The sequence below is a fragment of the Sceloporus occidentalis genome, unplaced genomic scaffold, assembly GCF_023333645.1.
Source record: "Sceloporus occidentalis isolate IW3139 unplaced genomic scaffold, rSceOcc1.0.p SCAF_498, whole genome shotgun sequence".
Taxonomy (NCBI): Eukaryota; Metazoa; Chordata; class Lepidosauria; order Squamata; family Phrynosomatidae; genus Sceloporus; species Sceloporus occidentalis.
The window spans coordinates 150,305-162,658 of NW_028317478.1; the positions used below are offsets into that span (position 1 = coordinate 150,305).

At 54.3% G+C, this 12,354-nt stretch overlaps 1 protein-coding gene and 1 non-coding gene across 2 annotated transcripts; both read left to right on the forward strand.

The window, feature by feature from the left end:
• The first annotated feature begins 277 nt into the window (after positions 1 to 277).
• Positions 278 to 393, forward strand: LOC149271534 (U5 spliceosomal RNA). Its single transcript, XR_016279715.1, has one exon. It is a non-coding gene; the product is annotated as a U5 spliceosomal RNA (small nuclear RNA).
• Positions 394 to 3,766: 3,373 nt separating this feature from the next.
• On the forward strand, positions 3,767 to 5,412 carry LOC149271535 (AP-5 complex subunit sigma-1-like). The gene is made up of 2 exons (XM_089507361.1): positions 3,767 to 3,942; positions 4,989 to 5,412. Exons 1-2 carry the CDS (start codon positions 3,767 to 3,769, stop codon positions 5,410 to 5,412), a joined length of 600 nt encoding a protein of 199 aa, XP_089363487.1.
• Positions 5,413 to 12,354: the final 6,942 nt, after the last annotated feature.

Genomic DNA, 12,354 nt, shown 5'->3' on the forward strand with positions numbered 1-12,354 from the left:
GAGCGTGAGGTGTCCGCCAGCACCGGGCGGCACACCCCGGAGATAAACCGTCCCCGATTAAAGCAAAAATACTACTGAATACCTACTTTCAAGAAGCTTTTTCGGTTTCTATAGCAACAGCCTATCAGTGCCTGCTTTTGTGTCACATGACAATTAAGTGCAAAACATTGGAAATTCTGGAAGCCAAAATTTGACATGTTTATTATTTATTGCTTTATTTAGCGATCACGCTCCGCTCGGCGATGCGGTCGCTGGTTTTCCGGTGGGATGTCCCAGAAGCCTCTGCTTTGCCTTCAGAATGTAAAAACCTTTTACTTTTTACTAAAGGTTTCCATGGAGACGGACGGTCAGGATCTTCTCCAATTTTCTGCGGCCCGGAATCCATAGTCGCAAGATAGAAAGAATTCCCTGCGGGGGTATCAGGGAAGAGGTCGGTGGGGGGTTTCTGCTTGGTACCCCCGGTACGAAGAGACACGCTTGCCTCCACGCTAACACCGAAATACGTTCTATTAACCCCTCATCTTCCTTATTGCCGCTTTTGGGCTCTGGCTACCCGGACCCTACCCTTGCGGGCCACGGCCAGGACTACCTGCTGACATAAGTGGGTGTTCCTGCTGATGTCACGGTACACGCCTCTGTTTAAGAGGTAAATGGGCGGGGAGTGGGACGTGTCAGGACCCCGTGACCGGAGGGCTCCTGGGTACACTAGCGTCACTACAGGGGTCCAGTGCGACCCCTGTGACCCCTTCCTCCTGTTGGAAGGGCCCATTCTAAACTATTGTGAACCGGCACAGGGAGACAGGAATGCATTGGAGGCGGGGGGGGGGGTGTAGGCAGTGCCGCGTGAGGGGGGGGTAGGCAGTGTCGTGGTGCGGGGGGGGGGGGGGGATAGGCAGTGGCGCGGTGAGGGGGGAGGAATAGGTAGTGGTGCCGGAAGGTTGAGGGCTCTATTAGAGTCGTTTACCCAGCGAGGCCTGGGCGCTGTTGGGTAATTAAATGGGGGGTTTTTAATCACCTTCTCTCTAAGGGGGCAGATCACTTTTTGTTATTGAGGGCAGAATGCCCTGGAAGTCTCAGGGTTTTTGCCCCAGGGTCAGATCATTTGGGAGGTTGGCAGGTATGGGGGGCAGTCAGGGATGTGGCTCATTCTCTCATGGAAGGGCTCGGTTTGAAAAACACAGATGTCTCCCGACGGTTCATTGAACGACTTCCTTCCTCCATCGCTCTGCGGTGGGGGGGGGGCAAAAAGGACAGCTTAATGCCCCGGGCTGCCTCTAATAATAAAGAAGCACATGCCTGGGGTAGAAGCCGATTGACCCCCCCCCCCCGGCAGGTAAACTCTCCCATTGAAATGAATGGGGCAGTTTCTGCGCATGCACATGGGGTCTGACATCTCCTGCTGAACAGGTAGCCGGCGGGGGGGGGGGTTGGGGGGTTTTAGGGGAAAATACATATGTGGGGTATTCTCCAGACCCCCCCAATGTGTTTATAAAAAGAAACCTCATGAAAACTTTCATGGCCCCCACAGCTCTCACAAGCATTACGCTGCGCGTGGTGGCGTCCCGCTGCTGTATGTGAGTGGCCGGGGGTAACCCTAAAGTGATACTGAACTGCCCCTAATGACGCATTAACCCTTTAACAGCCCACGGTGGAGATTCTATGCAGTGACTCCCCAAATGTGTGACTCAAATGGCTCTAATACCGGCCCTCGTGGACACCTTGACATTATATAACGATACACTTACATGGAGTCACCTGCATTCAAGCAGAGAGATCGACCAAAACATACTGGGGGGCAAAAGCACCGACTGGGAGTCTTATATATGATCCCACCGGGGGAGGGGTGGGGGGGAGAATAGGAAGGAGTCAGACTGTGCGACCCGGAGGATCTGCCCCGAGACCCTGAGACTGGGGCAAAACCCCTGAGACTCTGGGGCAAACCCATAGTTCCCGGAGGTTCTGAGAGTCTCCCTGACACGGCAGGCCCAGACCGACCAGCTGGCTAAACAGGCAAATGCCCGAGGCCGGTGCCATGCGGGGCAAATCTCTTACCTTTGGTGCTTTAACCCCTTAAGGAAAGTCATGGGGATAGAGGAGCTCGGCTGGTGTTGCGCAATGTGTACATCCCGCAGCATAAAAAAACATGTAGGGGGCAGGAGGAGACCTCTGTGCCCCCTGCAGGCTCATCCCAGATACTGCAATCAGCAACGCGGGGCAACGGAGCCCTGGAACTATACAAGATATATCGAAAAATATAAAGAGAAAAATATATGGAAAGTTTAAAAATAAAAAAAGTAATAAAATATTAAAATAATAAAGACCCCAGTGATGTCCCCATGACATCATAAGGAGAACCAAACACCTTGTGGCCCTCCTGCTCGAAATACCTATAAAAAAATTGCTCCCAAAGTACAAAAATAAGAAAAAATAGCAAAGACAGTGAGGAGGCATTTTACGCCCCAAAACATGCAAAAAAAAGGAAAAACTGAATAAAGTCATGTGACGACAGACATCGAGATCATTAAGAGTCAAATTTGGAGAACATCATGTGACTCGTGACGTTCTCTCCTTGGGGTATGTCTAGCCGCGCTCTACCACCTCCACTGGGAGGATGTTCCACTTACCTACCACTTTTTCAGGGGAAAAGCTTTTTCTGATGCTATCAACCAACAGAGGGCGCACCTATTACAGAGTTCTTAATGTACATACCTGCCAAATTACATAGCTGCCAAATGCCCTTGTTTAGTTAGATCATTCCCTCCACTGATGCCCCTCTTTTCTAGGAGGTGAGAATGTTTGCTGGGTATGAGGGGATCGCAGGGTTCTGCAGCCCTAAAAGCCCCAATAATGTGTATAGAAACAGCACATTAATAATAATTCATTCGGTAATTAAACTGTAAACGTCTTCTTATATTCGGCTGCGTTTCCTGTTTTCTGCCAGCAGAGGGCGCGCTGTCACAATATGCCGACTCCCAGCCTCTCACTCTGAGGCTTGGAACGCACACAACACTTCCGGCCCACGCTCTTAACGTCTGTGTGAGTCCTGGTGTCACGTGTTCCATGCGGATTTCGGGGTCTCTCATCATCCCCCGTTCCCAATTAGTGGCTTATTACCCGGCATGCTTCGCTGCCTGATCCGGAAGTGACCCTCCTCTAGCAGGGTGAGAACTGGATGTACATACTGGCTGTCTAACGTGTTGGGACTACAACTCCCATCATGCTTTCATTGCTCAGCTGCAGGGGTGTCAGGCCTGGGGTGGCACGTATTATACACGGGTGTTAAAAGCTGCCTGTCCACGAGGGCCACCATGTCCAACTCTTCACACTCTCTGCCTTCTTCAGAATATAGATTGTGAGCTCCTTTGGCCAGGACCTTCCTCACCTTTCCTTCCAAGTTGTTTAAGGTTTGTACAGCGCCATGGAATATGATGGCGCTATAAAAATCAATAAACTAAGTCGGCCTAATTATTCCACACATGGAAACAATGGCGTGTAAAGGATGTCCCCTAACCCCCGTATATATATATATATATATATATATATATATATAATACCCCAACACCCCGTATTGCCCAATTACTCCTATGGAGAACCAACTGTCCCGAGCTCTGTCCTGAATTCCCTCCGTTCCGGCTGATGCGTCTTTGTAAATGTATATCCTCTATCTATGAATATATACGTTAAATGCACTTCTCCGTACAGAGGCTTCTACTTTGCCCGGCGCGGCGTTGAATCCGGGTAACCCTCATCTCTCCAGGTCACCGCCATGGTTTACGCTTTCGTTGTTCACACCCTGGGCCCCGGTCCCGGCGGGAGCCCCACGCTCAGCACGGTGCTGTACTCGCGAGTGTTCTGCTGCACAGCTCTGGACGAGAAGCTGGGGCCGGACGGGCTGGAGAAAGCGAGGCTGCGGAGGAAGGAACAGCTCTGGGCGGTGGCGAGGTAAGGCCTTTCCTAAAGCAGCAGGGCTTGAGTAAAAACCATGGTAACTGATGCTTCGCTCTGACTTCTTAGTGCTGTTTTATATTGCTGGGTATAGCTCTTTTTTAACTATACATTATACAGGGCCAGCCAAGCTCGTGCAGCAGCAGCTCCCTGGCGTTGGCCCTTCATAATGTATAATAGAGAAACCGAGGAGCTGAGACAGACTCTCCTCCAAACTCTCCCTTTAGTGAATAGTTTCTCGCCTTCTTGGATTATTAACCCTTCGTAAATCCTTATGAAAGGAGCAGTTATGCCAATTTTTCCCCCATGAGTTAACCCCGCTCCCCCCACCGCTGTGAAGAACAAAAAAACGTGACTGGCGCTCCAAGCGGTTTTAGGGCCACAGGGAAGCCGGGTCCCCAATATCCTCCCAAAGGGATATGCAGCCCCCTTCCCTCCCAGAGCAAAGTCGCGGGAGGGCAGGGTCTTCTGGGATCCCCCTGAAGTCTTGAAGGGGGGGGGGACCAGTGGCCAAAAGAATCAACCAGCCCCCCTCCCCCAAAAAAGGCTGATCTTCGGGGGCCGGCTCCTTTGTGTCGTTCCCGGAGGACCCCGATGCCTGGTACAGAGGGAGGACGCTGTATGAGCAGCGATTCTGGGGCATATCAACTAAATGGGGGTTTATCCTAACCCGATCTTAATGTAAAAAAATATCTGTAAACTACAAATCCCATCATGCTCCTGCGAGTCTGTATCCCGCGCGAGTGCCTGAGAATTAACCCCATCCGCGCAGGACCCTCCTCGCCTTTCTTTCCTGTAACTCCAAATTATTATGCGAAGCGCTGCGGTATTTGATGGCGCGATATAAGTCACTAAGTTATATCCCCACCATCTACTAAAACTAATCCCAATAGGTGGGGAGATGTTTTAACCCCCCGCACCCCGCGGGGCTGCATGCGATGAGGTTCCGTCTATACGTTTGATTGACAGGTGAATGTCCGCGTTGCGTACGCACGGCTTCTTCCAGCGCAGGCGCGTCTCACCCTCTGTTTCTGCGTCCGCAGGCAGACGGAGTCCATGTGCCTATTGAGGCGACGGGCGAGCGGGAGGCCGCCGAGCGACTACGTGCCACATCCAGACGAGCCGCTGTCGCTGCGGGAGGACGACGTGGGGCTGTACGGCCTCGCTGCCGGAGACCCCTTCCCCCAGGAGAAGAGCGTGCTGTGGGCGGCCGTCGGCTCCGTGGGATTTTCACTGATCTGCGACGCGCAGGATAACCTGACGCTGGCCGAGAGCACCCTGCGCACGCTGGCCGGGCTCCTGGCCGTCTCGCTGAAGCTCTCGGCGCACGGCAGCAACGTCCTCCTGAGAGCCGACCGGATCGAGATGACCCTCGACAGATTCCTGCCTCAGGGACAGCTCCTCTTCCTCAGCCGGCAGGCTGCGCAGGCGCTGGAGAAGGAGCTGGCCGGCGCCGTGACTCTATAGCTCCGCTCTCTGTCGGGCCCCAGGCGTAGGGGGGCCCCTGCCCTTAATGTAGCTGCAGAGCCGTAACGCCGACATTGGAGGGGCGAATACATTCTACTCAATAACACTTCTGCCCACCGGCCTCGCTGCGCACCGCGATGGGGGGTCCGCTGAGGGTTTTTGCCCCTTTAGTTTTGTATAATTCGTTGTTAAAAAGGGAACAAAAATCATTTTCTATGACAAGCATCGGATTAAAAATATATTCTCAAAAATATCGCAGTCTTAATCACCCAGCTGGACTCTGAGGAACATCAATGGAGGAGTGGACTTCATTAGTATTGCCATAAAGCATCTGCTCTGGGAGGGGTTATATTACTGTATACAGCGCTGGGGGGGTTATATTACTGTATACAGCCCCTGGGGGGTTATATTACTGTATACAGCCCCTGGGGGGTTATATTACTGTATACAGCGCTGGGGGTTATATTACTGTATACAGCGCTGGGGGGGGTTATATTACTGTATACAGCGCTGGGGGGTTATATTACTGTATACAGCGCTGGGGGGTTATATTACTGTATACAGTGCTGGGGGGGGTTATATTACTGTATACAGCTCTGGGGGGTGGTATATTACTGGAACTTCCCCTTTAACCCCTCGCGTGCTTTAAAGCGAAGCGGTAAATAACGTTACACACACGGGGTTCAGAGACTTTATTTCATTGCTGCGTGTAAAAAAATATTTAAAATAAATGTACATCAAAAATCTGATCTAAAACCTTTACAAAAACTTTATCTACAAAGACATCGGCGGCACGCGCTACAAAATAGATCTATATCATAAAAGGTGCACCGTTAAGCGGACAGGGGCCCGGCTCACTTTTGGTCAGTTCCACGGAGTCTTTCTTCCTAAAACTTGATTTGTGACTTTCTAAAAGAAGAGAGAATGAGATGTTATTAGCCTGCGGGGGGGGGGGGGGGGGGGACTCTTATTCCACGGCCCCCAGATACTAAATGCTTTCAGAGAGAAATAATAAAGCATTTAATATAAAGAGCGCTGGAGACGCGAGATACTAGAGAGCGAGAGCTCCGGCGACTACGGCGGGGAACAGCGTGCGGGATAACGTTATCCGGAAAGGGGGGGGGGCAGTTTTGCGGCAGGATGTGGCGGTTGGTCTTATTGCGGGGCAGTTGGGGGGGCCGCGGCGTGCGATGCGTTAGAATTTATTCCCGGAGAAGACGAACCTTTTTGAAGAGCTGAGCTTTCACGCGATTCTCCTCGCACTCCGACCGGCGCTTCTCCTCCGCTTTTTTCTTCCTTATTTCCGGAAGCTGCTGGTAGATTCTGCACCGAGTTACAAAGAACACATTTATTATACAGGGGCCGGTCACTGATTTATCTATACATTATACAGGGGCCCGGTCACTGATTTATCTATACATTATAAAGGGCGCCGGCTCACTGATTTATCTATACATTATACAGGGGCCAGTCACTGATTTATCTATACATTATACAGGGGGCCGGTCACTGATTTATCTATACATTATACAGGGGACCAGTCACTGATTTATCTATACATTCTACAGGGGGGGCGGTCACTGATTTATCTATACATTATACAGGGGGCCGGTCACTGATTTATCTATACATTATACAGGGGGCCGGTCACTGATTTATCTATACATTATACAGGGGCCGGTCACTGATTTATCTATACATTATACAGGGGGCCGGTCACTGATTTATCTATACATTATACAGGGGCCGGTCACTGATTTATCTATACATCATACAGGGGGCCGGTCACTGATTTATCTATACATTATACAGGGGGCCGGTCACTGATCTATCTATATATTATAGAGGGGCCGGTTCCTGTAAATAATGACCGGAATCCCGCCTCACCGTTTAGACCGCTCCACCATCTCTTTCTTCGGGATCGCTCGGTCTCTCTGCCTCGTCTTCGCACCTGAAAAGAGAGAAGTCATAAAGTTACGTCTGGAGACGCGAGGTCACCGAAGGTCACGGGGTTACTCCGGGATAATATAACAATGCGTTCATTGTACGGCGAGGGTCCGCTCCCGTAGACCCCCTCTTGCGGCCGTTACCGTTATAGACGTCCCTGCGGCGGCTGTCCCCTCGTGTCGCCGGCGGGTTGAAGAGCTCGTCACGCTGGTTCTGGAACATTCTTTGGATCCGCCGCTCCTTGGCCAGAATCTGCAGCCGTTTGACTCTCTCCCCGGAGCGGAAGATGAAATCCGGCCGCCGCGTCTCCAGCCATTCCTAGAAAACAGACGGCGGCGTCACGCCAGTTACCGGAAACACAGACGATGGCGTCACGCCGGTTACCGGAAACACAGACGGCGGCGTCACGGCGGTTACCGGAAACACAGACGGCGGCGTCACGCCGGTTACCGAAAACACAACCGGCAGCGTCACCCCGGTTACCGGAAACACAGACGACGGAGTCACCCCGGTTACCGGAAACACAGACGACGGAGTCACCCCGGTTACCGCCATGCTTTCTGACGCTGAATATTATGCCAGAAAGCAAGAACTATTCTCAGTCTTTGACAAAGCCCTGTTGGTCTGGAGGTTGCCATGGCAATTCACTATTCTTAGGAAAATCACAGATACGTCTAAAGACGCCAGAAAAATCCGGACGGCTTCACGTTCTTCTGCTTCGTTGATGAAGTTAAGTAAGCAGTAAAAGCATCACACAGAATCTGCCAGCACATCGGCCCCCGCCGGCCCCCGTCTACTCGCCCGTTTCTCCTGCTTTCAAATCTTAATCAGTCGCTCGATTCAGGAGCCATATGTCTAATCCCCTCACTGTATTACCCTCTACCACTTCTGCTGGGAGGCCGTTCCACTTATCTAATCTTGCAAACCGTCCCTGAGTCTCACCTGCAGGGTTACTTTTACGAAGGGCGCGGGCGACCTGTTCTCCGTCTCCGTGTCACGACGCGGCCCATTCGGGAGCCGACCGGATCTCCCCGCGGACTCCTCTTGCCCCTGCTTTTCTCGCAGGGGCTGCCGCCAGGGCTTGGTGTTTGGCGCCGGTTCGTACCAAGCCGGGGCCGGGCCGGTCTTCGCTGCCGATTTCAGATCCTCTGCCGGGACGAACCAGCTCACACCTGCCAATAACCAGAGCGGGAAGAATCGAGGTGACTCCACGGAGCGGCCGCCGGGCGGGGGAGGACTACGGCAGGTTAAGGAGGGCCGGATAGATAAAAGGCTCCTGTATATTCATGGAGACGGGCAACACGCGGACAGACAGCGTTTCACGAACAATATACAGACTCATGTGACCTCTACACCGGGCAAGAGCAACGTCCGGATAATGTATGGATCAAATAAAATGAACGTCTGCGGCGGGGAATGGAAACCATCACCCTCACTCCATGCAGTCTACACTCAGACGGAGAGCAGCACTCGCACTAACCTTGTGGTATTTGTCCTGCGCCCCACCACGGCCGGTGGCTCCAGGGTTCATCGCTCTGTGGGGGTCCCGACGCCGGGGGCTCCCCGTTGGGTCTCCGCTGCTCTCCACGTGGAGAGGGGAAGGTGGTGCCGACGTCTCTGGTGTGTTTCCGGGTAGCGCCGGTCACGATTTCGAGGTCTCCTGCAGAGAATGACGGCAAGCAAACGGAAGCCGTGTGTGACAGGGCCAGGCTAGCTGGCTCATGTGTCATATGAAGTTTAGCCGGGTCACGGAGCACTTTTGTGTCCGGTTCTGTATACCGTGACCCGGTAATATATTATATTGTGTTTATTGTGTAACCGGCCCAGAGACTGATGTGGCTCCAGCTCCAGCCTTCAAAGAGACGATCCTATAATCTGGCTGGGGCTCTTAATCAGCCAGCACAGCCCTGTCTGCCCAGACGGCACCCGCACTACAGGGGGGATAACACAGGTGGGGGGAACCCATTGTATCCCTTAATCCCCTCACCTGATACATCCCCTGTATACTGATGGGATTTGTGATGGGATGTGGCTGATGGGAGTGGGGGTTGGGTTCGGTACACATTGCATTGAGATTGTATATAAGTTCTGTGTGTTTGTAATAAAGAGAGTTCTTCTTGGTTTACTACGAATGGTGGTCTGGATGATCCGTGGATAGCTGAGTGCGATCCGTATGAGGGACTGACTGGTGATTCCTCAGCCCTCAAACAGGGGTACCCAGCCTTGGGTACGGTGACCCTGTAACACCGTGATTACCGCACAGCAGCCCACCGGGCCACGGGGGTCCGGCACGAGCGTGGTATCCAGACCAGACTATAAATATGGCTGCCGCCAGCAACACGGACCCTCAGGGGCCGCGGATGGGCCGGATTCTGTGCGGGTTACAAGCACCAAACACTGCGTGTCGGGATACGTGCAGATGGTGATTGGGTCGGGGGGCCGGGACTTCTTTCTCTCTGCTAACCTACCTGTCTGAATGCCTTTGCTCAGCTTGCCATTCCTTTTGCTTCTCGGCGCTGCGCTCGGCTCCCAGGAGCTGCCGGATGTAGAGGCCGAACCGGTCATCTGAAACACAAAAACATCGAGAATCCACTGCCTGCCAACAACACAATCACCGACTCCGAGCGGCTAGAGCCCAGACATCACCGGCAGGAGCCGACTCCGAGCGGTTAGAGCCCAGACATCACCGGCAGGAGCCGACTCCGAGCGGCTAGAGCCCAGACATCACCGGCAGGAGCCGACTCCGAGCGGCTAGAGCCCAGACATCACCGGCAGGCGCCGACTCCGAGCAGTTGGAGCCCAGACATCACCAACAGGAGCCGACTCCGAGCGGTTTGGAGCCCACACATCACCGGCAGGAGCCGACTCCGAGCGGCTAGAGCCCAGACATCACCGGCAGGAGCCGACTCCGAGCGGCTAGAGCCCAGACATCACCGGCAGGAGCCGACTCTGAGCGGTTTGGAGCCCACACATCACCGGCAGGAGCCGACTCCGAGCGGCTAGAGCCCAGACATCACCGGCAGGAGCCGACTCCGAGCGGCTAGAGCCCAGACATCACCGGCAGGAGCCGACTCTGAGCGGCTAGAGCCCAGACATCACCGGCAGGAGCCGACTCTGAGCGGTTTGGAGCCCAGACATCACTGGCAGGAGCCGACTCCGAGCGGCTAGAGCCCAGACATCACCGGCAGGAGCCGACTCCGAGCGGCTAGAGCCCAGACATCACCGGCAGGAGCCGACTCTGAGCGGTTTGGAGCCCACACATCACCGGCAGGAGCCGACTCCGAGCGGCTAGAGCCCAGACATCACCGGCAGGAGCCGACTCCGAGCGGCTAGAGCCCAGACATCACCGGCAGGAGCCGACTCTGAGCGGCTAGAGCCCAGACATCACCGGCAGGAGCCGACTCTGAGCGGTTTGGAGCCCACACATCACCGGCAGGAGCCGACTCCGAGCGGCTAGAGCCCAGACATCACCGGCAGGAGCCGACTCCGAGCGGCTAGAGCCCAGACATCACCGGCAGGAGCCGACTCTGAGCGGTTTGGAGCCCACACATCACCGGCAGGAGCCGACTCCGAGCGGCTAGAGCCCAGACATCACCGGCAGGAGCCGACTCCGAGCGGCTAGAGCCCAGACATCACCGGCAGGAGCCGACTCCGAGCGGCTAGAGCCCAGACATCACCGGCAGGAGCCGACTCTGAGCGGTTTGGAGCCCAGACATCACTGGCAGGAGCCGACTCCAAGCCCAGACATCACCGGCAGGAGCCGACTGAGTACTGAGATTATACGGCCGAGACGTTCTATACTTCCCCACAGGCAGTATGATAAGGCGTTGTGGCGTTTAGTAGATCGGGGCTCAGAACTCTTACAAACGGCTGATAAACATTATTGGGGCAAAAAACTACAGCTGGGGTAAAAACCTTGCGATATTTTATAAGAGGTTCGTACCTTAAGCCGTTTCAGGAATTCGCTCCGCTCTCCTTGCGGGAATTTGTTGGCCCCGGGCGGACGGCTCTGCTTCCTCGTTGAGGTTTCACGTCGCTTCTTCTGAAGATCGATGGCGCTGTATAAGTGAGAGAGCTTCGCCGACGGACGGACTCTCTCGGGGCCGAAGGCGCGGATGAGCCGCTCCGTGTCGATGGTGGATATGGAGCTGCTGGCGGACTCGCTGTCGCTCTGCGTCGCGGTTTCCGTCTCCGCCGCGGTGCTTTCTGAGTTGGACTCTACGGATCCATCGTGGAACTTCTCGCAAAACGCCCTCCTCGCGGAACGTGCAGAGATTCCGCCTCGTCCTGCCCCGGGCTTCGTCTGGTACCATCTTTCTTCTGTCTTTTTAACATCCGGTGCATCTTCTTTGCTCTTGCAAGAAGGGACTCGCTCATCTCTCTCGGAGGCCAGCGATACGGAGCGGGAACCTTGTACCAACCTCGCTAGACGATCTAAACGCTCCAGCAAGGACATCTCAAGGTTATTGCTGGACTCCGACCGCTGGTTCTTCCTCCCGTCGGTAAAACGAGCCCAGAGGTCATCGAGGCTCTGATCCGATGCGGTGGACCCGGCCTTCTCCAGTCTCTCGGGAACCTCGTACGCCTGGGAGCTACAGACGCCGCCGCCGGCAGCCGCCTCGCTCCTGTTACTTTTCTGACTCTCTCGGAGACCCCAGGCTTCCAATCTGGCCGGATCGTAGGGACTTTCCTTAAGGGTCTGGTCAGTGATGTGACCTCTGACCTCAGGTCTCCCCAAACGAAGAGGCTCATAACCCGGAGCTTCTCTGGCGCCGGATCGCTCCTCGGACTTCTTGTGTTTCTGGTTGAAGTCGGCGCGTCTCCCCCGGCTGTAGTCGGGTTCGGGTTTTAGGGGGAAGAAGTCATTTTTCTCCGGGTAAGACTCCGCTGGCTGCTCCGGCAAATTCCTGGCTCTCGCTCGGGGTTCCGCTCTCGATCGTAAGCTCTTGTCTCGAAGGGACTCATGGGAAGGCTCGGGCCCCTGGCGTGAGAGGG